This window comes from Brassica oleracea, chromosome C5 (genome assembly GCF_000695525.1).
Source record: "Brassica oleracea var. oleracea cultivar TO1000 chromosome C5, BOL, whole genome shotgun sequence".
NCBI classification, from domain to species: Eukaryota; Viridiplantae; Streptophyta; class Magnoliopsida; order Brassicales; family Brassicaceae; genus Brassica; species Brassica oleracea.
Genome location: NC_027752.1, coordinates 44,054,195 through 44,077,707, shown reverse-complemented (window position 1 = coordinate 44,077,707; position 23,513 = coordinate 44,054,195). Strand labels below are relative to the sequence as shown.

The 23,513-nt window shown below is 37.0% G+C and overlaps 6 protein-coding genes and 1 non-coding gene across 10 annotated transcripts in view; 3 read left to right on the top strand and 4 right to left on the bottom strand.

The window, feature by feature from the left end:
* The first annotated feature begins 1,382 nt into the window (after positions 1-1,382).
* Positions 1,383-3,569, top strand: LOC106343260 (uncharacterized vacuolar membrane protein YML018C-like). 2 transcript variants are annotated; one of them, XM_013782424.1, is made up of 4 exons: positions 1,383-1,889; positions 1,979-2,503; positions 2,613-3,033; positions 3,110-3,569. In XM_013782424.1, exons 1-4 carry the CDS (start codon positions 1,887-1,889, stop codon positions 3,436-3,438), a joined length of 1,278 nt encoding a protein of 425 aa, XP_013637878.1. In that variant the 5' UTR covers positions 1,383-1,886; the 3' UTR covers positions 3,439-3,569. The 2 variants fall into 2 exon arrangements, with proteins under 2 accessions (XP_013637878.1, XP_013637879.1); XM_013782425.1 differs by having other exon boundaries at positions 1,383-2,503.
* Positions 3,506-5,262, bottom strand: LOC106343261 (desumoylating isopeptidase 1-like). Of its 2 annotated transcripts, none has more exons than XM_013782426.1 (5): positions 5,158-5,262; positions 4,841-4,893; positions 4,644-4,741; positions 4,075-4,391; positions 3,506-4,004 (listed from the first exon to the last, which is right to left on the bottom strand). In XM_013782426.1, exons 2-5 carry the CDS (start codon positions 4,847-4,849, stop codon positions 3,619-3,621), a joined length of 810 nt encoding a protein of 269 aa, XP_013637880.1. In that variant the 5' UTR covers positions 4,850-4,893; positions 5,158-5,262; the 3' UTR covers positions 3,506-3,618. The 2 variants fall into 2 exon arrangements, with proteins under 2 accessions (XP_013637880.1, XP_013637881.1); XM_013782427.1 differs by having other exon boundaries at positions 4,841-4,905; positions 5,158-5,259.
* Positions 5,263-5,657: 395 nt separating this feature from the next.
* Positions 5,658-11,244, bottom strand: LOC106294996 (protein transport protein Sec24-like At3g07100). The gene is made up of 14 exons (XM_013730738.1): positions 11,079-11,244; positions 9,763-10,990; positions 9,491-9,629; positions 8,915-9,105; positions 8,602-8,709; positions 8,317-8,520; positions 7,960-8,191; positions 7,658-7,807; positions 7,394-7,550; positions 7,173-7,300; positions 6,773-7,095; positions 6,500-6,688; positions 6,111-6,357; positions 5,658-6,034 (listed from the first exon to the last, which is right to left on the bottom strand). Exons 2-13 carry the CDS (start codon positions 10,735-10,737, stop codon positions 6,124-6,126), a joined length of 3,030 nt encoding a protein of 1,009 aa, XP_013586192.1. The 5' UTR covers positions 10,738-10,990; positions 11,079-11,244; the 3' UTR covers positions 5,658-6,034; positions 6,111-6,123.
* Positions 11,245-12,114: 870 nt separating this feature from the next.
* LOC106292402 (putative E3 ubiquitin-protein ligase RING1a) lies at positions 12,115-16,808 on the top strand. Its single transcript, XM_013727992.1, is given in 4 exon segments — positions 12,115-12,135; positions 15,831-15,909; positions 15,912-16,088; positions 16,091-16,808. Coding segments are annotated over 4 exon segments (939 nt in total). The 3' UTR covers positions 16,753-16,808.
* Positions 15,107-15,188, bottom strand: TRNAS-UGA. Its single transcript has one exon. It is a non-coding gene; the product is annotated as a tRNA-Ser (tRNA).
* On the bottom strand, positions 16,778-19,257 carry LOC106343458 (purple acid phosphatase 15). The gene is made up of 5 exons (XM_013782679.1): positions 18,911-19,257; positions 18,433-18,624; positions 17,596-18,338; positions 17,046-17,324; positions 16,778-16,975 (listed from the first exon to the last, which is right to left on the bottom strand). The coding sequence occupies exons 1-5, from the start codon at positions 19,182-19,184 to the stop codon at positions 16,841-16,843; spliced, it is 1,623 nt and encodes a 540-aa protein (XP_013638133.1). The 5' UTR covers positions 19,185-19,257; the 3' UTR covers positions 16,778-16,840.
* A 3,364-nt stretch (positions 19,258-22,621) lies between these two features.
* The window catches only part of LOC106295748 (GPI transamidase component PIG-T), a 3,068-nt gene continuing 2,176 nt past the window's right edge, over positions 22,622-23,513 (top strand). For both annotated transcript variants that reach the window (XM_013731721.1, XM_013731722.1), the window contains exon 1: positions 22,622-23,090. In XM_013731721.1, the coding sequence (XP_013587175.1) occupies positions 22,860-23,090 (231 nt within the window). In that variant the 5' untranslated portion in view covers positions 22,622-22,859. The remainder of the gene's footprint in view (positions 23,091-23,513) is intronic.

Genomic DNA, 23,513 nt, shown 5'->3' with positions numbered 1-23,513 from the left:
ATATTAAATGCATTGATGGTTATATAACAACTAGTTATGAACTTTAGTTATCAGTTTCTATCAGAGTCTTGTTTCATTTAAACTTTTATTTTTAATTATTCATTGTTTTTGTAAGATCTTGATAAATTACGTACAATATATTAGTATAATATATTCAATTTTATATAGAAATAAATTATGTAAAATATATTTAGTAAAATAATTTCATTTTAGATCTTGTTATTTGTGTGTTTTGCTAACATATTCATATTTTTATTCCAATCTTTAATAAAAATATATTATGATTTTTTTCTTTTAATAGAAACACAAAATATGAAAATTTGCATAATAATGTATGAAATGTTAATATGTTCACATCATTTCTAATATTATTTTGAAAATAAGATCATAGATAAATATTTAAAATGACAATTATCTCAATAAACACTAAAATATGTTTTTTTTTTTTGGTGAAAAAACATATTTTAGTGTTTATTGAGATAATTGTCATTTTAAATATTTATCTATGATCTTATTTTCAAAATAATATTAGAAATGATGTGAATATTCATATCCGAAATACTTGGATTTTAAGAAAAACAACAACAGCAACAAAAACTTGAAACAGAGATTATCTCAATCTCCTCCGATCTGAATGGACTAATAAGACATCTCAAGTTGGGCCCGATAAGAAAGTCCAAACTGTAAGGTAAAAGACATCCGCCAAACATTCTCTCTGGCTCTCGTTCGCGCTGGTTCTCTGATAGGCAACTCCTCCCATGACCTTATCTGTGGTGAGCCAATCTTCTATGGCCCTTTCAAATTTTTTATACCCATATTGTTTTAATGAAACATGAATATCCAATTTTACTCTTTTGTATTTTCGAAATTATTATTTTAAATAAAAAAAATTTCAAAATTCAATTTTTTAAATTTTCAAAATTTTCAAAATTCCAAATTTTTGAATTTCAAATTTTGAATACTACATTATACCTTATAGTTATACTTAGTTGTACCGAGTTATACTTTGTTCTCCTGGATAATACTGGTATAAAGTTATACTTTGTTTTACTAGATTATACTGGTTATACTTAGTTATACAACTTATACTGAGTTATACTGGTTATACTGAGTATTCATAAGTATTACTAAGTATTACTAAGTTATACTGAGTGTAGTTATTATACTTAGTAATACTGAGTACTACCGAGTTATACTGAGTTCTACTGGTTATACTATATAATACTAATTGTTACTGAGTTAGTTGTATCGAGCGAGTGAGTTAGTAACACCAAGTTATACTGAATCCAGATCTGGAGATGAAATAAATCAAAACACTAAAAATACTCCGAAAAGAAGAATAAGAACAATAAAAACCCTAAATTATATAACTTTCTTCAAAATGGAAAATTGAAAATCATCCGGAACATAATAAAAAACTAAATCAAAGTAAACACCTAGAATTCCTCATCAAATTCGGTAGTAGCTGTTGTTTTGAACAGATCTGAATCGCGAGAAGAAAAAATCACCATTGCTGTCGTTTTCATCACCTTTGTTTCTATCACTTGCGGAGTTGTTGATGACGATTTCTATCACCGGCAGAGCTTGAATCGCCTGCAACAAATCTTAGAGAACAAGGAGAGAGAGAGAGAGAGAGAGAGAGAATAAATAGAGAGAAGAAGAAAAATAAGAAAGTGAGAATAAAATAAACTGTGTGTTTCCTTTTAGAATTATGGTAAAGGTAGATGTGTAAATGACTTAATTTTTGAAATAAAAATAAATCAAAACAATATTAAAAATAGAATGGGTTCTTGGGAGATTGTTCTTTGGGCATGAGAATTCAGCTTTGAATCACCATTGATCGAGCAACTTCACACCGATCAGATCGAACCGCCATTCATATTCACATGGTTTGGATAGATCTTTATCGACTCATTGTCGTTCTTTGTATCCCTGAGAATTTTTCTCTTTGTAAGGATCTTATCATTGATCTTGACAGGGTGAGAGATCTGTGAGCTCGAGTTTATTTATTCCCTCACTAATTGGCATTCAAAGAGACATGTCTAGTAAAATATGGAGATGGGTATTAGGTCTTATATACATCTTTGCCGTTGCCACGATTTGGATCGCAGCCAGCTTCGTAGTCCAGTCTGTCGTTGACGCTGGGGTCTCTCCCTTCTTGATCACTTTCATTTGCAATTCTCTCTTCGTCGTTTACCTTCCCCTCTTCGAGATCGGGCGGTATCTCGAAGACTCATACGGAAGTTTACTGTTTTGGAGAAACAAAAGGTCTCATTTACTGGAACTTGTCGAATCAGACAAGGCTGTTTTGCTTGGTCAGGGTGATGTGAAGTCAGATGGATTGGAAAGTTTAGAGCTTGAGGTTGTTGGTGTTGGGAAAGGGTTAGATGAGAAGGGACGTTGGACGAGGTTGCGTGTTGCTAAAGTTAGCCTTGTGATATGTCCGTTTTGGTTCTTGGCGCAGCTCACTTTCAATCTCTCTCTCAAGTACACGACCGTTACGGTAAAAAAAACTTTGCTTTTGTGTGAATGAGTGTTGGACACGGATGCATGCGTGTTGCTAAAGTTAGGAAGACTTTTTTTTTTTCATTTTTGAGTGAATTTGCTTGCAGTCTAATACTATCTTAAGCAGCTCATCAAGCCTATTCACGTTTCTGGTGTCACTAATATTCTTGGGAGAGAAGTTCACGTGGTTGAAGCTCGTCAGCGTTCTTCTTTGTATGTCTGGGACCATTATTGTGAGTCTGGGAGACTCGGAATCGAACTCAACTGCAACGGTTAAGAACCCTCTTCTTGGAGATGTTCTTTCTCTGATCTCGGCGGTGTTTTACGCTGTCTACATCACTCTTATACGCAAAAATCTTCCTGATGATGGTGAAGGTAGCGGCCGGTTTAGTATGGCTCAGCTTCTTGGGTTCCTAGGTCTCTTCAACTTCTTTATCTTCCTACCTGCTGCTCTAATACTCAACTTCACAAGGAGAGAGCGGTTCAACGCACTGACCTCGAAACAGTTGGGTCTGGTGGTTGGCAAAGGTATATAAGGTCAAGTTAATCTTTGGAGTTGATGTTGGGATGTTGTTTTGAATGATGTGTAGTTTGGCGTTTTCAGGTTTGTTAGATAATGTACTCAGTGACTACCTTTGGGCAAAGGCTGTGCTTTTGACAACGACCACGGTGGCATCGGCTGGGCTGACCATTCAGGTTCCATTGGCAGCGATTGTAGACAGCTTATCGGGGAACAAACCAAGCTTCACCGACTTCATTGGCGCTGTAGCTGTAATGGGTGGCTTTGCAGGCATCAATATTCCACTAGAGATGTTTTACAGATCCAAAGAGACATCTATTATTGAGTTAGAACCTGGAACATCGTTCACAGATCCTCCTCAGGTTGTGTCGGATAGCATAGGAGTAGATTCTTCAGAGACCCTAGTGTCCTAACTGCCACACGATGCTTATATCTCTTTGCTCTTTTATTTTCTGATTTTTTAGTCTGTAAATCGTTGAAGGTCGATATACGAATATAGTTTGAAAAAAATAGTAATAAAAATCGTTCAAAATTATTTGACTCAGTTTCAATACAATAGCAAAGTAAATGACTTAATCTTGTTTTATTAGACTCTAGGCAGATACATTGAGATGTCCATACTTTTGCATCACTCTTTTTGTCGCCATGGCGGCTGCTTCACTTGCTCTCAGTGTGCCTTCCGCCATGAGAGCTGCAAACTCACGGGTGATCTCTTCCTGAATCTTGGTCCTAGCATCACCCAACGGATCCTCCTTCACCTTCTCCTTACTAGAAGAAGCTTGAGAAACCGGTGACACCTTTTCAGTTGGAGCTGAGGTTTTGACATCCTCAGACTTGGACGCTTTCTCAGGTTTGTTGGGTAGTTTTGGACCTTCATCCTTGCTAAAAGCTCCAAGAGGTTGTGTCTGAGGCCTAAACTGGGGAGCGTTAGGAACAGCGCCGGCTCTTAGAGTCGTCTCCAGGTTTTGTATCATAGGCACTGCAGAGGAGATAAAACTAGATCAGCTAAAGCTAAAGCAAAACAGGTGCAGGGAATGATTGCAACTTACTTATAAGACCACCCATGGGGCTGTTCATGACCTCATTGGGAAGCTGAAGAATGTAGTCTGGAATCCCTTTACCAACCAGAAACTGAGCTACCTCGTTGCTGAAGTTGTTGCAGTTATGAGCAAGCAGATTGTAGGATTCAGCAGTGTAACGTGGTCTGATCTCCTCCAAGTACATCTCGAACACGTCTTTAGGAACATGTGTCTCACCCAGCTCTACGGTTCGCAGCGGTGCTCCATATGGGGTGGTTCCAGCAGGCAAATGCTGGATTCCTCCTCCGAAAAAGTATTCATTCCCATACACAACTATTCCCGTATGCCTGAGAAAGGGATACATAACTCAAATGTTTACTATAACAGATTACAAGTGAATGAAGAAAATAATATACAAAACAATACAATGTAACAAACAGTAAGCATGACGGTTAATATCAAAATCTTTCTTGACGCATACATACAAACATTCCAATATCTAACATGATTTAGTTAATGCAACACTGTCGAGCTAAAAGGTTAAGACTTTCAGCTTTCTTGTAACTTGTAATGATGTGTATAGGAGAGAAAGAACTCACCAGACACCTTCGATAACCTTTCCCAGAAATGAAGCAGAGAGCTGACGTGCTAAGCCTCTGCTTAGATCATAGACATTCAACGTAACCTTGTGCGCTTCCTGCCATGTTATATATATTTCACCAATTCAATCAAACTAACAACGAATCAACAAGCAATTAACTTCAAAAGAGAGATGAAAACAAAAAGAGAATCATACCTCAGCCATTCTCGAATATAAAGCTCTAAACAACCGCGAAACAACTTAACTGCCTGGAAAGAAAACTAGAAATCTCGAAATCAATACTCCTTCACAAGGTTTTCAATCGAACAGATCTAAGATTCAAGAATTTTCCGAATATCAAAATCCAGAAACAACTATAGAAAAGGAGTGCCCGCAAATAGATAAATCCAAATCTAGAAAAGAACATATCGAGAAACCACGAATGCTAAATCGGGAACATGTAATTGGTAAAATAGATTTGTGATAAACGAAGGAGAGAGAGAGAGAGAGAGAGAGAGAGAGAGATAACATACGATAACGAATGAATGTAAATCGATGCTCTTTCTTCCTCCAGCAAGCTCGGAATACAATTCGATATGCTTTGATTAAATCAGAGACGATGACAGAGAGGTTTGTTTATAAAAGCAAGCGACCGAGATTCCAACACGACGTCGTATAAGCGACGCGGACTTTTTCTATACCGCTCTAGAAAGTACGACCCACTAAGATATTGACACGTTTCTTCTCCTAACCAAACGGGCCGGTTCGAACCGACCAGAATACTTGAAAAAAACGTTTCATAAAAAAGTCAATGGTCTTCTTTTTTTTTTGAACTATTAAATTAAATTCATTATCAATGGTCTTTTTCTCAAACATGATGAAAGGATTAGACAACATCAGTTTACAAGGATAACAGATTGTTTCACTCGTATTCACATCGACACCATTTCATTTTTGCTTATTGATTGCCATTGTATAGTTTGTTATATTATATGTAGTCACCTTCATCAAGACAATACTATTATTGTTAATATCCCTGATTAAGACAGATTGTTAGCTCCCAAAACAAATCTGATACAGACGCACAAGAAAATTTGAATAGCGAAAAGGTATGGCAACAGAAGAAAAACAAAAACGTCTAATCTTTAGACAACCATTCAGGTTATAGGCGAATCAAAGCCAGCACTTGAGAAAAGTTCTATAGAAAACAAATGAAAAAAAAAAAGTCAAAGGGTAGTGTGCTTCTGTAATTTTCCAAAACAACAACATTATGCCCAAGAAGCAGAGACCGCAATGATCCTGAAACTTCTGCCTGTGATACCAATAAACTGCTTTAAGAAGAAGACTTTGAGCTCATGGGTGTTTCTTTAATGGTCCAGAGAGGCGCGCGCATTCAGTCAACCAAGTTGCCTGGAAAAGAAAAAAAGAAACGTTGAACATGTGACCTTAAGACACTACGCATGTAATGAATGTGAAGGTTTCTTACCATTGTGATACTATTACGCATTTTGTTGGATTTGGCGGTGAAGTTGCAGAATCCAATCAACATAACTAGTCGAACCGCCCATCTGGTCTTCAATGAGATGTCGGAGAAGAAGGAAGCCTTCTCGGGGTTGTTCTCCTTGCCTCACTAGGAAACACATGGGGTGATATGACGGATCATTCTCCCTCACTTTCTTTATCAGCCTCATTAGCTTCTTCGACATCCCATTCTCTTGCTCTTGCAGTGTAACCTAAAGTCCCACAAATAAGAAAGACACACATACTGTGATGTTACCAGATACTTTAGAAAAAGCATGTAGATAAAAAAAAATTGCATGTCATGTCCGTTCATAAGTTCATATGCAAGGATGCTTGTAGATTAAAAGAGCATACCCTTGAGAGCTCTGCTGCAAAGTCAGACCCAAGAAGATTTTTAGCAATGTCAGGTGAAAGCATTCGGCCAAACCACAAAACCAATCGAAAACCATCATCATATATGTAAAGGCCTCTAGAATCCAAACTCTCTGCAGCCAGAGGCAATCTCCTTACTACGTCCTTAAGGTCATCAAGGTCCGCTGATGGCTGCAAACATGTGAATTCATAAATGATTTAAAAATTCTCGGAAAAGATGTTTGATAATGTACTTTGAGATAGAGACGCACAAACCTTTAAGAGCCACTCATCAACACGGAATAAACTGGGATATAACAGCTTCAATAGCTTTTTGACAGGCAGAGCCATCATGGTGAAGCCCGCCGCACAGCGGTCGTCAAGTGAAGCATCAGCAGGTCCACCTTGAAGAGGAGTGGACTTACCAATTGCCAATCCGTAAAGTGGCAAGAACTTCAGAGACTCTGGGTATATTAGTCTAGACCCCAACCGATGCTGCACCGCGTTAAGATTACGATACTCTCTGAGAGCTTTAACAATCTTTTGCTGTATGACATTCCGTGCATCATCCAATTTTGAGGATAAAGTTTTCTCAATTGCTGTAGAATTAAAACGGCCATGAAATAGAATCCAAAGTAACATTGATGCTACTGGGAAGAATTGAAATGTATCGTACCTAATCTAGAATATACAGAGACAATGGAACCGGTGTCTGCTTGTCTATACATCTCTCCAAGATCTGTAACCACTGGTGCAACAGCTGTGTGTACCCTTATACGCCTCTCTCCGCAAGAAGCAGTGTATCTTTAGTTTTGTCAAGGATTACCAAAACCAAATGATGTGTACCAGCTAAAAATCAAACAAAATGTGGTTTAATTATCAACTATTCAAGGATACAGTAAAGCGACTTGGAAATACACCGTCGGGGTTGTTAGCAATGTCTCCTCCAGAGTTAGCTGCATTGCGTATGCTTTGTCACAGTCAACAGCAGGAAGAGCAAGCAGGTCAGTAGACCTTAGCATGAAGTTCCCATGGTAGGACGAGAAACGAATTCCTGCATGCCCAAATATATAAGATCACATGTAGCATACCAACGAATTAACAAATCTTTAGTGACATAACAGGTAACACAAATGAATATTGTATCATAAACTGTTGAACCTTTTCCACATCTTATTCGCATAACGGATTCCCACGCAGTTTCCCTTGTAAGGTCTCTAGCCAGCTCGTGTCTTAACTTATCTCCATGGATAGACGATTGGAAGCCTGGATAGTAGTACACCTGTCCTCCAGTGTATTTTGCCAGAGTCCCTACACAAACCAATGCATTTTACCACATAAACTAATAAAGCCTCCGCACTTAAAACAGCAATACTTAACAGGGGGAAGACGGCACCATTAGTTACATATTGACTCCACACCCTTGAAAGAAAAAACCAGTAATAACTGTAACGTTCACGTACCTAATGAGGCAATATCAGTGTACTTATCACTGAACGCATAAACATTAATTCCTATCTGGAACTTGGTACAATCGGCAGCCATTTGCTTATAGAAGGTGTCTTCAGCTACTCTTAGAGTATATTCTTTGTCAGTTCCATAGACACGAGGATCATCTCCGCGCAACTTTAACCGCCCAACACCAAGAGAAGGTAACGAGTTCTGGAAAATTAGCAACTTGCCACCAAGTTGATTCTGAAATAGAGAGAGAGAAAACAGAGTCAACTCCAAACTGATACAAATTCCTGATGAGGTTCCATATAAGACTCTCAGATCAAATGAATTATTTGATTTTCATTCATGGCAGCATAGTAACTAACCATAACCATGTATGCCGCTTTGAGGGCTGGACCAAAAGCCGATTCCACATTGACATTATCGTGAAACATCAGAGGCAGACTGTCCAAAAAGGCTTCCACTACATTTCTAGACTCAGATAGATTGACAAGGAGATCATCCGGCAATGGGACAAATATATCATCTAGATCAGAAACGACCATCATTTGCGGCTGGCTCAAAGATGACTGCATTGCCAAGGCCCAAAATTAATATATGATAAACGCTTAAGTATTTCAGAACAAAAAATTCCTACGTATTTCTGTTACCTTCATGTTGTAAAAATGTAAAGTGCTGTCATAAGTAATAAATCCAATTTGTGTTCTGGGATAACCAGGCAGGTTATCCAAACAAGACTTAATCGTTTGAGTAGCAACCTGCCAAAGGAGAAAAAGGGTCAGCATAAGATCTAAATTTTACAGCATACCTCTAAAGGCGAGAGCAGGTCTAATCTAGTCTAGATCCATTGACACGTAGTGTATTCAGATAAAAGCAGGTATTGATTGGTTCGTACCAACTAAAGAAGAATAATGCTAATGCAACAAAATTACAAGGTGGAATATTAAAATCCAACATGCTTACCTCAAGCATCCCACTTTTAGTTGCAGAAAATGAAACATCAATGAGGAAGAAGTAGATTGGTGGCATCGGAGGCCGAACCATGTATTCTGTTGGAGCAATGATTTCAACACTTCCCTTTGTCAGCTCAGGACGTTGATCCATGTCCATTCTTCGGCCAGTAGCATCTAAATGTGAGAAATACTCACCAGGCACTGAACAAGAATTTAGTCATAACCATTATTATTCATATTATAAGCATATGTCTTAAAGTACTGAACACAGAGCCATCACTCTATGGAAAGTAAAAGGACATTCCAGTGAATGAAAAAAATTCATAGCAGATGTACAAGGATGACATTCCACCACAATAGAAAAAGTATACACAACACCAAAACAGTTCCTTGTAGCTTTTAACGAGATCCATTTACGATAATTCTACTCATACGGATTAGACAAACACAACTTGAAAAAACTAACCATTAAGAAAAATCAAAGAGAAAGAAACTGCATGACCATTGGACAAGGCGTATTCAATTAACAACGGCGTTCTATACCACTTTGGTTAACAAAACTAATCCTGAGGATTCAGAAAATTACCATCATTAAGCATAGAACAAATATTACACCGCCACTTTCTTCCAGAATCTGTAAAAGTAACATAAGGATTCACATAGGTACGGCATCTTCTGCAGCGGATGATGCCACTTGAGCCAAAATCAATTAGTGGTACTTCCTCCTGAACAGATAAAAACGACAATGTACAAAATAAGGGAAAAGTTATATGCTCATATATAGCACGTGAAGAGTTCCAGATTATCAAAACATGAAAGAACTTAAAAGACTTGATTATTAGTTTGGCAAATACTAACCCCTTCAGGAGCCTCAGCAAGTGGACAAACAACAGCTCCTAGAGGCAAATGCCACCTCGACGCCAGAGACTGTGAATTTGGTATCGCACTAGTTGTCAGCCGTAGATATCTAGAATGGCAATTCATAGGGTGCGCTTCAGCAAACGAACTCGGCTCCACGTCGCCATCCAATGGCCTTGGAAATGAGGTACGATCAAGTCCTGGCTCAAGCGACCCCGGAATATTTGAAAGGGACAGCGAATTGAAATCTTCAACCAAGCCTTGGACATTACTGGTAGGAGGAGGCGCATAGCTTGGATGCATATTCTGCTGCCCTGGGTGCTGAGCAAAACCTCCTGTCTGAGGAGGGTACGATGAGACTGCAGACGGAGGACCCTGAGATGGAGACTGGAACGGCTTTGGAGGGCCCTGTAAGACCTGATTGCTGGGATAACCAGGATAAGATGGCTGTGGACCACCAGGCATGGACAGTTGAAAACCAGGACCAGGGGGAGAAGCAAATCCTCCAGGTAATCCAGAAGTCATACTCGGTGGAGGAGGTCCCATTGGTTGCTGTGGGCGAAAAGACAATGGAGGCGATAAGTGACCTGCAAGAGTTTGAGGTGGTGGTGGCCCACTAGGAGGAGGGTTTTGTGTAGCCGGGAATGGAGGAGGAGGAGCTGGAAACCGCTGAAAAGAACCACCACCACCACCGGGAGGACCATAAGCTGTTGAAGGAAACGATGGCGGCGGAGGACCTGGAGGTCTACTCCCTGGAAGCTGAGAAACCAAAGGAGGTTGGCCAGGCCTCATCACACCCGCTGGTGGAGCCATAGGAGGACCAGGAGGTGTGAAAGGCCTTGTAGGTGGTCTAAAGCCAACCGCCTCTGGTCCAATGGATTGAGGTGGACCACCTGGCGGCGGAGCAGATGCGAAAGGAGAGGAGGAGAACGGAGGAGGAGGCCTAGCTGGAAAATTCCGATTCTCCGTATTCATTATTGCTTAACACCTGAAACTGTTGGATGAAGATATAGGCAAACACTCAAAGCAAAGGGAGCAGATCAATTACAATCCTAGATTCTACCTAGACCTCATCTAGAATCGGTAGTTTAACTTCAAATTCAAAACTGGCAACTTCTGCAGAGACCTTTCGGTATCTTTATCAAGAAGATCTTCTACTATGATTCAGATCAAGAAACGTATAACAGAAACTCTCTCTCCGATCCCTTCTTCTGGAGCTCGGAAAGATCTGGATCAATCACCGTTGAATATGAGTTTAACAGAATTCTAAACTGAGATCAATTTTGATATATGGTTATAGTGCGAAGACTACCTACCTCAAGTGAGAGAGAGAGGAAGCTCGAGAATCTGCGGAGCACGAAACTGATTCTACAGCAGCGATCGGATTCAGATCGTAACTCTAAGAAGATTTGACACGTAACATTGCGCGGCGAAGGAGACGATGTGGTATTGATATGGGCCAAGAATTGGGCTTACCGGTTTGTATTGGTACAGCTCGTTTAACATATCTCTTCCCCATTCTCTTCTTCTTTAATCTCACTTTTCCTATTTTTGATATAATGTCTAATTAGGCATGGACGTTCGCTTCTTCGCATAGGATCGGGTCCTAAACACTTGGACCCAATAAGTACTTAGAAATTTTTGGTTCGAGTTTTCGGATCTGGATCGGTTTGGGTGTATAATTAAAATACCCGTAATTTTTTGGTCTAAATCGAATTCGGGTTGGTTTCTGCTATTTAGGATCTGAAAATGACATGACATATCCAACTTCATCAAATTTAGTCAATATTTGTGTATATATCTAAAAATTTACAAAATAACTCAAATAAAACTATTAATAATTAAAATAAAACATTTTTAAACTCTAAATTTACATTTTAAAGCTTCATATTACTTATAAATGTTACAAAATAATAACAAATGTTGTTAACAGAAGATATTTCAACTAAATCATAAAATAATAAATATAAAATAGAACACAAAAATAATAGTTTGTTTTTAAGTCGGGTACAAATCGGTTCTTATCGGGTCGGATCTATTCAGGCGGTTTTTGTCGGGTCTATTCGGGTCGGTTCCTTTCGGTTCCAGTTCTTTCGGGTAAAAGAAATTTAGACCCAAAAGATACTTGTAAATTTTCTGTTCGGTTTCGGTCGGGTATTTTCAGATCGGTTCCGGTTCGAATTTTCGAGTTTAAGTTAAAATTTCGAAGCCTAATGTCTATAGACTATAATTTTTCAGATAATAATTTATTCCAAAATAAGTGTTCAAAAAAAAAATTATTCCGAACTAATGTGATTTTTACACACACATTTGTTCAATCTCAGTCATCGACGAAACTTCAAGCCTACCTCAATGTTGCCAGAGGTCTACAATGTATTGAAAAATACATTCGTTTTATGTCTCCCAATAATATTCTTTTTAGGGTCTCAAAATTTAAAATAATTTCTAATCTAGTTGCTTAGACTTACTCAATTCGTTTCATTTTAATTATTATTTTAGATTTGGATACACCGATTAAAAAAATATTTAATTTTGTATATTTATCAGATAAAGCATCATTACCAATACATCTAACCAAATTTCAACCAATAAAAAATAGATTGAACTAGAAATCAATAAATTTTGCATTAAAATTATGAAACGACACTTATTTTGAAACAAAAATTTTACCCTACGACGGCAATTAATCTGAAATTGATGGAATATTTTCTAAAAAACATATTTTACGAGAATCGAGTAACTCACTTTATAAATCTATGTATTTTTTATATGATATAATATACCATATTTACCTAATAAATTTATTTTTGTAAGTGTTTAACTTGTATATTTGACGAAGATAATATATCGTATTAGAAAATTGCTTTCGTTATAATTGTATATAAATTTATTTTAAAAATTTGTCTTAGCCCTTAAAATCCTTCGCACGGCACTGAATGTTGCTATTACGCTTGCTCTGTATAGTTAAGTGCAGAAGAAAAATAAAACACGAAACAGTTTTGAAAAAAGCTTTATGACGTTGGTTTATGTTTATCAGAGTAAATAGCTAAACCAAGTCGAAATCGCATACAAGAAAACCTTGTAATATAAACACTTTTTTTTCATTGGAGATAATATTTCAAAAACAAATAGATATTAATTTGGGTATTATTTTTAAACTTTGAATGTAACTTTTGTTAATATATGAAACAAAAAGTTTGACATGTATTTTAAATGAATATCAAATCATTTTTTTCATAATTATATATATACTTATGATCTTAAAGTATGTAACATCAATATAAATATTTTTTTAAAAAATAAAAGATGTAAACTAGAAATATAAGGGTAAGTATATATATGTTTGGTTATCTTCAGATATTCATTCGGGTTCGGATATTACCCGTTCGGGTTCGGATATCTAATTTCTCATAACTTAATATAAGTTCGGGTATTTTGTAACTTCGGTTCAGATTTCGGTTCGGATTTTTCGGATCGGGATTGGTACGGCTTCGGATATCGGGTAAAGTGCACACCCCTAGTAATGCCAATGGGATCGTTAGTTTTGTCGTTTACAATTTACCTTTATACTGCAAAAAAAATTAAAAATAAATCATATTTTACGAGAATCGAGTAACTCACTTTATAAATCTATGTATTTTTTATATGATATAATATAGGATATTTACCTAATAAATTTATTTTTGTAAGTGTTAAACTTGTATATTTGACGAAGATAATATATCGTATTAGAAAATTGTTTTCGTTATAGTTGTATATAAATTTATTTTTAAAATTTGTCTTAGCCCTTAAAATCCTTAGCACGGCACTGAATGTTGCTATTACTCTTGCTCTGTATAGTTAAGTGCAGAAGAAAAATAAAACACGAAACAGTTTTGAAAAAAGCTTTATGACGTTGGTTTATGTTCATCAGAGTAAATAGCTAAACCAAGTCGAAATCGCATACAAGAAAACCTTGTAATATAAACACTTTTTTTTCATTGGAGATAATATTTCAAAAACAAATAGATATTAATTTGGGTATTATTTTTAAACTTTGAATGTAACTTTTGTTAATATATGAAACAAAAAGTTTGACATGTATTTTAAATGAATATCAAATCATTTTTTCCATAATTATTTATATACTTATGATCTTAAAGTATGTAACATCAATATAAATATTTTTTAAAAAAATAAGAGATGTAAATTAGAAATATAAAGGTAAGTATATATATGTTCGGTTATCTTTGGATATTCATTCGGGTTCGGATATTACCCGTTCGGGTTCGGATATCTAATTTCTCATAACTTAATATAAGTTCGGGTATTTTGTAACTTCGGTTCAGATTTCGGTTCGGATTTTTCGGATCGGGATTGGTACGGCTTCGGATATCGGGTAAAGTGCACACCCCTAGTAATGCCAATGGGATCGTTAGTTTTGTCGTTTACAATTTACCTTTATACTGCAAAAAAAATTAAAAATAAATCATATTTTACGAGAATCGAGTAACTCACTTTATAAATCTATGTATTTTTTATATGATATAATATAGGATATTTACCTAATAAATTTATTTTTGTAAGTGTTTAACTTGTATATTTGACGAAGATAATATATCGTATTAGAAAATTGCTTTCGTTATAATTGTATATAAATTTATTTTAAAAATTTGTCTTAGCCCTTAAAATCCTTCGCACGGCACTGAATGTTGCTATTACGCTTGCTCTGTATAGTCAAGTGCAGAAGAAAAATAAAACACGAAACAGTTTTGAAAAAAGCTTTATGACGTTGGTTTATGTTTATCAGAGTAAATAGCTAAACCAAGTCGAAATCGCATACAAGAAAACCTTGTAATATAAACACTTTTTTTTCATTGGAGATAATATTTCAAAAACAAATAGATATTAATTTGGGTATTATTTTTAAACTTTGAATGTAACTTTTGTTAATATATGAAACAAAAAGTTTGACATGTATTTTAAATGAATATCAAATCATTTTTTCCATAATTATTTATATACTTATGATCTTAAAGTATGTAACATCAATATAAATATTTTTTAAAAAAATAAGAGATGTAAATTAGAAATATAAAGGTAAGTATATATATGTTCGGTTATCTTTGGATATTCATTCGGGTTCGGATATTACCCGTTCGGGTTCGTATATCCAATCTCTCATAACTTAATATCCGTTCGGGTATTTTGTAACTTCGGTTCAGATTTCGGTTCGGGTTTTTCGGATCGGGATCGGTGCGGCTTCGGATATCGGGTAAAGTGTCCACCCCTAGTAATGCCAATGGGATCGTTAGTTTTGTCATTTACAATTTACCTTTATACTGCAAAAAAAAATTAAAAATAACGTCAACAGCAGGGTTCGAACCTGCGCGGGCGAAGCCCAACAGATTTCAAGTCTGTCTCCTTAACCACTCGGACATATTGACTCCTTTGATTTTTTTAATTTTGTCACTACTATTAATCGATATATTACTCTTTTTATACGAAGACAAACCAAACCACTGTCAATTTGTTGGTGATATGGCATGAATATTTTTCTTGTATCACGCCAGTACCTCTTTTAAAAACTTTTTTGATAAATTTAATGTAAAATGGCCAAGACTCCTTTATAAAAAGGCTACATTAGTCAAAATTTCATGATGAAAGGTTGGAGATCTCATAAGAAAAGCATTTCAGTAGATCTTTATACATCTTGTCTCTTCATGCACAAATTTCATTAACCTGGTAATTCGTTAGCTTTGTAATAAAAAGAGTGATAATTCACATTGATCATCGATAGCTTTTTGTCACAAAATTGTGGAAACATCCTTAATTTAGATCATTTTCTTCACACCTTGAGACTCGTTCAGACGTTCTTTCTTACCCCAGGTTCTCCATTTTTTTAAAAAAGACTTATAGCCACAAAAACAAAACATTAAACATAACTAGAGTCTAAATGATAAAAAGTTAGTAGAAAATCCAAAAATAAAAACCAAATTACTAAAAGAAAACAAAAACAAACAAATGATCCAAACTTTAGAATTTTCAACCTAAGCTAAAACGTTATTCAACACTCCCATAGTTTGTAGATTGTTATACCATCATCACCACCGCCTTCGCCGCAAAAATCTCTTGTACCGCACCGCACAACAACAAGCCAAACGCTTTTCATATCATACGCCAAGAATACCAAGAAGAAAAAGAACACAAAGACCGGACCACGTGGCAGATTCTCCGTGAGAAACTCCGTCTGAAACGAACCGGCTCTGCTTGGACCTCGTCTCTTCATATCCCCACCTCGGATATCCTTATCCCCAATACCAAACACACTGCAGAAGCGTTCCGATCACCGGCTTAGTCTACGGAATCCCGATGTCGGAAAATCCACCTGGCTCTTCAGGACGCGGGATGTTCACGCGCGGACCTTCAATGCGGGTCGGGTCGAGTAAAAACCCGGACGATTTTGCTGACGTAAGCATCCCTGGAGACGGACCGCCGTCGAGGAGCTTCAAGCCGCAATTTTCACGCCACGATTCCGTTAGGGATCACGGTGACGGCGAAGACGATAAAATCCTCCGTCATCCGGTGGTTAAGTTCGAGGATGAGAGGCAGATGTCGGCGAGAGAAGCCGTCGCGGCGCAGGAAGCTGCGGAAGCAGAGGAAGACGACGAAGAGGATGAAGATGATTCAGAAGAAGAAACAGAGGAGAAATCATCTGCGCCGAAGCAGACAATGTCGCTGATGGATCTGTTGGAAGAGACGGATCGGCAAATGGGGTTAACGGGAGCAAGATACGCCATGGACGAAGAAGACGAAGAAGATGAAGACGAGGAAGAAGAAGAAGAAGAAGGAGAGCTGAGCTGCTGCGTTTGTCATGTACACATCAAAGGCGCGACCTTTGCACCGTGCGGTCACACGTTTTGTAAGCTCTGTTCTAAAGAGCTTATGGCTCAGAAAGGCCATTGTCCCGTTTGCATCAGCTTCGTCCTCGAGTTCCTCGAGATCTTCTAGAAACATTATCTTTGAAATTTTGAAAATTATTTTTTTATTTGGATAAATGTTCATACTTGTTACATACAAAAAAGACCAAACTTTGAGCTTAGCAATGGTCAACAAGACGGTTGTAACCATTACATCGATCAGGTTCTCTCACAATGTAAATCTGATCTCCTACTTTACTACTCGAATCTTGGTTCCTATACCATGTCCATAGTGCCCATGTATCATTCTTCACCTGCGTTATAAAATTAAATCTAATTTAAAACTCTCAACGTGGTTTAAGAGTTAGTTAAAACCGTTATTACCTCTAATATTCCATGGCCGAAGCTGCTTTCCCTCAATGCACTATACTCAGGCTGCTGGTCCCAGCAGAACTTACCAGTCCTGGTGAAGTTCCAACCGCAAAACTCCCCACCCATTGCTGGATCCGGCGTGGTTAGCGGGTCGGGACATTTACCGGGTTCATCTGCGTGCTCGATCGCCATTTTTTCGCGGTTACCTCCATCACCAACCACTATGTAAACTGGACCGCATGGGTCTAGTTCGTAGTTGTAAACTCTGTTCGTCCGTTCATAAGCATGGACCTGAAAAAAATGTTTAGTCAATCACTGAAGGTGAAGAAAAAAAAGAGACAATTCATCGTCCAAGGCTGAGAACAGTAACAGTAACAGTAACGATTGACCAGTGGAATGTGCCCGGGTTTAATGGATGGGCGAAACTGGTTATGTAATACATTGACTTCGAGCTTGTAACCGGATCTAAAATTCCAGTTTTCGGGTTGAAATTAATATATATATTTATTTAAAAGAAAAGAAAAAAAGAAGACAGTTTTGTGTGTGGTCGGGTGGGTCTTACATGTCCGTTGAAGACAATGTCGGTACCGTAAGAGTAAAGCAACTCCTCCATAGCTTCTTTCATACACTCAGCTTCTCTGTAATGCGCTGTGTAAGTGCTATACCAAGGTGGATGCCATGATACTACCAACCACGGAGTCACCGATCTATCAAACTTAGCCAGATCCTTCTTTAGCCACTCGTATTGCTCGCCTGGTTTCTCAAAGGCGACGTAGGCACCGAGCATCACAAAGTGGATCCCACCGGCGTTAAAAGAAAAATAAAGCTTAGAAGAAGAGCCACTTTCTTTAAATGGAAAAGCGAATCTTGACTTATAAGCTTCGAACGTCTTGTTCTCGGCTTGTAACTCGATCTCGTGGTTTCCTTCGACCACCATCAAAGGAACTTTCGAAGTCAGAGTCTCCATAAACCTACCCCAATAGTCCCAACGCGGCTGATACGTCTCGTGTATAGGCGTATCCGGGAATGAGCAAGAGTAACAATCTGAGCTAGTCCCGTTCGTTAGGTACAAGTTCGCGTAGCTCACGTCACCGATCAGTAAAACAAGGTCCGGAGAGTTCTGAAGCAAATGGCTAACTGTATCTGTTGTGTTGTAAGTGAGACCAAGATCACCCACAACTGCTATTCGGCTAGGGTAACTCGAGGGGTTAGAAACAGGCATTGTCCTGAAATGGTGTATCTTGCTCATAGCGTGTCGTGAAGGATCTCCGCATCGATAGTAATAGACAGTACTTGGTTTCAGCCCTGCGTTTAAAACAACCAGTTATCAAGAATTGATTAACGATTACATTTTTTTTGTTTTTTTAATTGTTTTTATAATTTAGTTAGATTTAAGAACCTGTAATGCGAACATGGTGTATGATTCCAGAAGTATAGTTGAGGAGACCGTCAAAAGGGTAAAGTTGACTATAAACAAGTGATGTTCCTTTGGCTTCATGACTCAGTGAGTGTCTCAAAGTACCGAACTGGACAATACTGTCGATACTTGTCGGATCTAATGGCTTCACGTTCTTTCCGATTTGGAACTCACCTTTCAAACAGATCAATATATTCGTTATTAATATAAATTTGTACTTATGAGAATCTATAATTTAAGTTCATTGTCAGCTTTCATTAGAGTGGCAGGTTCCTAACTTTAGATAGAAGTAACTGAAAAAGAGTTCTATGTCTGAAAAAGAGAAAAAGAGTTGGTAATAAGATTCGTCCTTTTAGCATTTATTACATAACTCTGTTCTTTATGACGAAATAATAAAAAAGAAACTAACTTGCAGAGAGTTATTATACAAATCACGTAAAGAGTGGTGGAGAAGTGGAACCTGTGATCCAAGAGACCCATATGGAGTCGAAATCGGAGGAAAGAGATAGAGAAATCTGCTCCGGCTCGAAACCGGTGACGTGGCGGCGGACACGAGGATCGGTGTCAGGCAAATCGATTGCCTTTCCCCGGAGAGATGTGTCTAACGGAACCGTCACCGGAACAAACGGTCCGTCCAACGTTGACGGGATATAATCGGCGGAGGATGTTGCCGGCGAAAGAAAGCAAAGAAGTGATAGTCCGAGGAAAGTGATAGAATAGTCATGAAACGTCATCGTTTTCCACAGGGTTGTGGCGGAGCTGTTCAGTTAGTAGTGTGGGCTGCTTTGTTATTAATGTTGGCGTTGGGATATTTTGGGAAGAGATTAAAAATATCTAAAGTATCAGATTATATAGTCATTATCGTTAGTTAAAACGATTTTTAACATAAAAACGCCTCAAGTAAGTTTAATTTGGTTAGAAACCCTTCAATTAAGAATGTAACATAAAAACCCATCAAGTCATCTTTTTTAACGAATTAACCCCTCCGTTTACAATTGACGTTAAAAGCTGTATTTTGTCGTTAAGTCTAAAACCATGTGTTGCATTTAATTAAAAAAACAACATGCAATCTGGAGCAAAACCACAAGTGTTTCACTCATGGCACGATGTCTGTTTTGAGAATATAAGATCGACATATTGATAAAAAACCCCAAATCACCAAAACCTTAATTTCCGAGAGATGTAGAACTCAATCTTGGGAAATCATCTAGTCAATGGTTTCTAGGCTTTCTCTTCTTAGATTATGAGATGTTGGGACGAGTTTGAGAGAGATTTTGTGGTTTATGTTTTTTGGTTCTATTTCGAGTTTGTGAATTCGTGTTTTGATTTCGGGTTTGTGAAAGAGAGATATTGACTGTGAAAGGAGCTTGTTAGATGACGAGGTAGCTATCATGTGTTCTTATTATTGATTTTTTTATGTTTTAATTTCGAGTTTGGTTTCCATGTTGTATGTAATGTGGGTTGAGTACAAAGACACAAGGCTACCTGAGTCTCTGAATTTCCTTATTTTCATGCAAAATTTATAATGGCAATCACTACTAGATTAGTAGCAATTGTTTGTTCTTCAGTTCATTTATTTTGGTATGAATTTATCTTTTATGTTCTTCCTATACACATGTATATGCAAGCTGGTCATAACAAACGTAAATGCAAGCTGCATCAGTTTCGTAAGCCACCTAATATAAGACCAGGAAGACCTTCCAGAAAACAAAAGATAGTGGATGCAGTCAGCTAGATAGACTTATTTTGTTGCAAACTTGGCTTTATTTGGTTTTTATGTAAACTCAGATGCAGTTGGATTTAGAATTTGATGTAAGCTCTTTTTTTTTTAATTTTCAGGTCTTTGTAGAAACGTCTCTATTTTGGAATTTTCATGTATATGTGTATTCTAATGACGTAATGACAAAACGTAAAGAAATGACTATAATTGAGCAATAATGTCACCGAAAGGACACCATCTCTACGACATCACCAACAATTAAAGACAATAATTTAACCAAAGAACACCAACAATTTAAACATAAGATACTAACAATGTATGAGTCTAACAACAACAACAATAAGACTAAAAGAAACCAACAACACTTCTAAAACTTAGCTCTAATACTCTCTCTCTAGGACACCAGTAATCTCACTTATGTCTTTATTCATATCAAGAAATCTTGCTTCAGTCCCATCAATTTGTCCTCCATCATAGCTTGTTTTTCGGCCAAGACACCAAATTCTTCTATTTGTGCTTCATTTTGCCACTTAAACACACGGCATGGACCAAAGATAGCTCCACATCGGTATAATCTTCTCTCTGGATTCCCTTTGTTTTCGATGTCAACATGATTGTCAATGATCCACATTGACACTGCCTGGGTATTCTGCGTGCTAAAACTATTGTGATTATGGCTCCAATAATCAATTTCTTTACACTAAAAGTTAGTAGAGAGTTCAAACATCAAGAATACAATTTAAGACTAGAAACAACAAATCACACACAGATGGAAAACATAAGAACAAAAATTGAAACTATTTTTTTTTTTTGATCAAAAAGAAATTTGTATTAAAAACTTATGGCGCTCCAAAGAGAGTAAGGTCTGTCACCAGCTTTGCCAGAGCTGATTTGGCCAAAGAGTCAGCCAATACATTACAAGTACGAGAAACATGAGAGAATGATAAGTGATTGAAGAGAGAGGCAAGGTTCCTAATGTTTAAAAGGAGACCCGCGATCTCATTCAAAAATTAAAACTATAGTATTCTAACTTACATGAACGAAGAAGAATGGAGAAATATTGAGAGAACTTACAAGAACCCTAGAATTTTGGATTTGGCAATTTTGGAAAGCGATGAAGAAGATAAAAAAGCTGTGATGTTTTTGTCATAAGTAAAACGCATCGCTTAAGACTTAACGACAAAATACAGCTTTTAACGTCACTATAGACGTATGGGTCAATTCGTTAAAAAAATTGACTTGGGGGTTTTTGTGTTACATTCTTAATCGAGGGGTTTCTACCCAAATCAAACTTACTCGAAGGGTTTTTATGAAAAATTCTTAGTTAAAGCAAATGATCACTCTCAAAGTCATTTAACTCGCAGCTTTGATCATGAGACCAAAAATTCTTTTCCAATTAACATTGAAATAAATAAGATTTAAAAAATGAAATTTCCGATGTGTTATATGTGTATACGTGCAGTTTCAAGGAGATTTAGCTATATATTATATAATGTTACAGAGTGACATTTGTTTATCATAAATTATATATTCCAATCTTATGTGGTGGAGAAATCTAACCATAATATTTTGTGCCTTTCTGCGTTGTATTTTTCTGAATACTTTTATATGTTTTGTGGTCTGCACTGCCAGTTCCATTATTTTCATTTTAGTAATATGGGTCTGTTGGATAGTAATTAGAATGTAGTGTTATTTCATCTATAATACTGATTTTTTTTTCTTGAAACTATGGTTGCATTTATTCCTCAAATCTTAATGAAAATCTACTTGCATAGGTCATAAAATCATTCAAGAGGTAACATACACGAAAAAGATTTAGCGAATTGAACTATGAGTATAATTGTCAACAGTTATGGTTCTAAAGCTGTGCTGAGAGTGCAGATGCACACTGAATTCTACATTTTTTATTTGTTTCTTTTAGTATTTTAAGATTTTTAATTTTGAAATTCTTACAAACTAAATAAATCTTCAACTTTTAAATTTACTCATAAAAAAAAGAAATATGACACATGGCCCGTTTTATTATAAGCCGGGCCTGATTGTCAATGATCCAGAAGCTGTATGTGGAATGGGTCACAAATGTTAGCACATAACATGCCTCACAGTATCATCTTCTTTCAAAAATGTTGAATTCTCAATCTATGGATCAGAGATCTTAGCACATAACATGCCTCACAATATCATCTTCTTTCAAAAATGTTGAATTATCTATCTATGATTTTGATACTGTGTATAACAACAATTGTTTATAACGTTCACACACGGTAGTAAAATCATAACTAGTCATCCAATATCCACCCTTTTTTAATTTTACCACAGTAATATATTTGTGTTTAATTTTACCATAACTAGTAATATATTTGTGTGTTGCTCTAGTTATGGCGGTTTGATAGATTCTCTTTACATTTTTTTTTTCATTTATATAGTTGTCATATAGCTTAAGTTTGTACAGAAGCGCTGAATTAAAAATGTTGCGAGTAAAGTAAACCAATCTCTGCTCTCACGTCTTTGGGTCTGATAAATTCGTTTTTCAATCCACGATTTCGCCTTTATCCGCAAACGCTCTTAAATCGCGTCTATTCCAGCGTTTACACCTCAAAACGCGTTTCTCCTCGCCGGAGCTCAGCGATCTACTCTGTAATGCTCGATCGACGGTAACACAAGCCAGTAACCGTCTCCGGATCCGATTATGGCTAGAACCGTTCTCACCTGGTGGATCCCTTTGTTAATTCTGCAATCGTTTCTGCTCGCGATAGCTTTCGGATCGAACGAAGTAGAAGAAGAGTTCAGCGAGTCGTTGCTGTTGAAGCCTCTGCCCGATCGGAAAGTCTTGGCTCATTTCCATTTCGAGAATCGAGCTCCTCCGTCGAACTCCCATGGCCGCCACCACCATCTCTTCCCCAAAGCTATCTCTCAGCTGGTAAATAATAACCTCTTTATCGTAAAATGTATTGAGCTTAGACATTAGGGAAGAGATCGTTCGTATTAGTTTGCACTGTGAAGCATAGGTTTTAGCTCGGATGCGATTAGATCAGAATCTGCCTTGATCTTTTGCAGTTAGAAGGAATCTGATCTTTTGGATCTTCCGTGAGGCCCTAAACAGTTTTAAGATTAATCTTAATTATAAATTTAGGAAGCCAATCAACTCTTTAAAATTCGAAGCTGAGGTGAGGCCAATGTTTCATCAGGCTTTGCTCCGGCCATGATAGAAGGAATCTGATCTTTTAGATCTTCCGTGAGGCCCTAAACAATTTTAAGATTAATCTTAATTAAAAATTTGGAAGCCAATCAACTCTCTAAAATTCAAAGGCGAATGTTTCATTAGGCATTGCTAGCCCCCCCC

Bases quoted from the DNA above. Each gene is read 5' to 3' on its own strand.
- LOC106343261 (XM_013782426.1), bottom strand. The intron at 4,392-4,643 runs GTGAGTTCTTTC...TCCCTTTCTCAG, and splicing joins AAGGTTATCGAAGGTGTCTG to GCATACGGGAATAGTTGTGT. The intron at 4,005-4,074 runs GTAAGTTGCAAT...TCTCCTCTGCAG, and splicing joins CCCCATGGGTGGTCTTATAA to TGCCTATGATACAAAACCTG.
- LOC106294996 (XM_013730738.1), bottom strand. From the start codon at position 10,737: ATGAATACGGAGAATCGGAATTTTCCAGCTAGGCCTCCTCCTCCGTTC. The intron at 8,710-8,914 runs GTAAGCATGTTG...CTCCTTTGGCAG, and splicing joins CTAAAAGTGGGATGCTTGAG to GTTGCTACTCAAACGATTAA. The intron at 7,096-7,172 runs GTACGATACATT...TTAATTCTACAG, and splicing joins CTCTGTATATTCTAGATTAG to CAATTGAGAAAACTTTATCC.
- LOC106343260 (XM_013782424.1), top strand. The intron at 2,504-2,612 runs GTAAAAAAAACT...ATTTGCTTGCAG, and splicing joins TCAAGTACACGACCGTTACG to TCTAATACTATCTTAAGCAG. The intron at 3,034-3,109 runs GTATATAAGGTC...TGGCGTTTTCAG, and splicing joins GGGTCTGGTGGTTGGCAAAG to GTTTGTTAGATAATGTACTC.
- LOC106343458 (XM_013782679.1), bottom strand. From the start codon at position 19,184: ATGACGTTTCATGACTATTCTATCACTTTCCTCGGACTATCACTTCTT. The intron at 18,625-18,910 runs GTTCCACTTCTC...TCTGTTTGAAAG, and splicing joins ATGGGTCTCTTGGATCACAG to GTGAGTTCCAAATCGGAAAG. The intron at 18,339-18,432 runs GTTCTTAAATCT...TTTTAAACGCAG, and splicing joins ACACCATGTTCGCATTACAG to GGCTGAAACCAAGTACTGTC.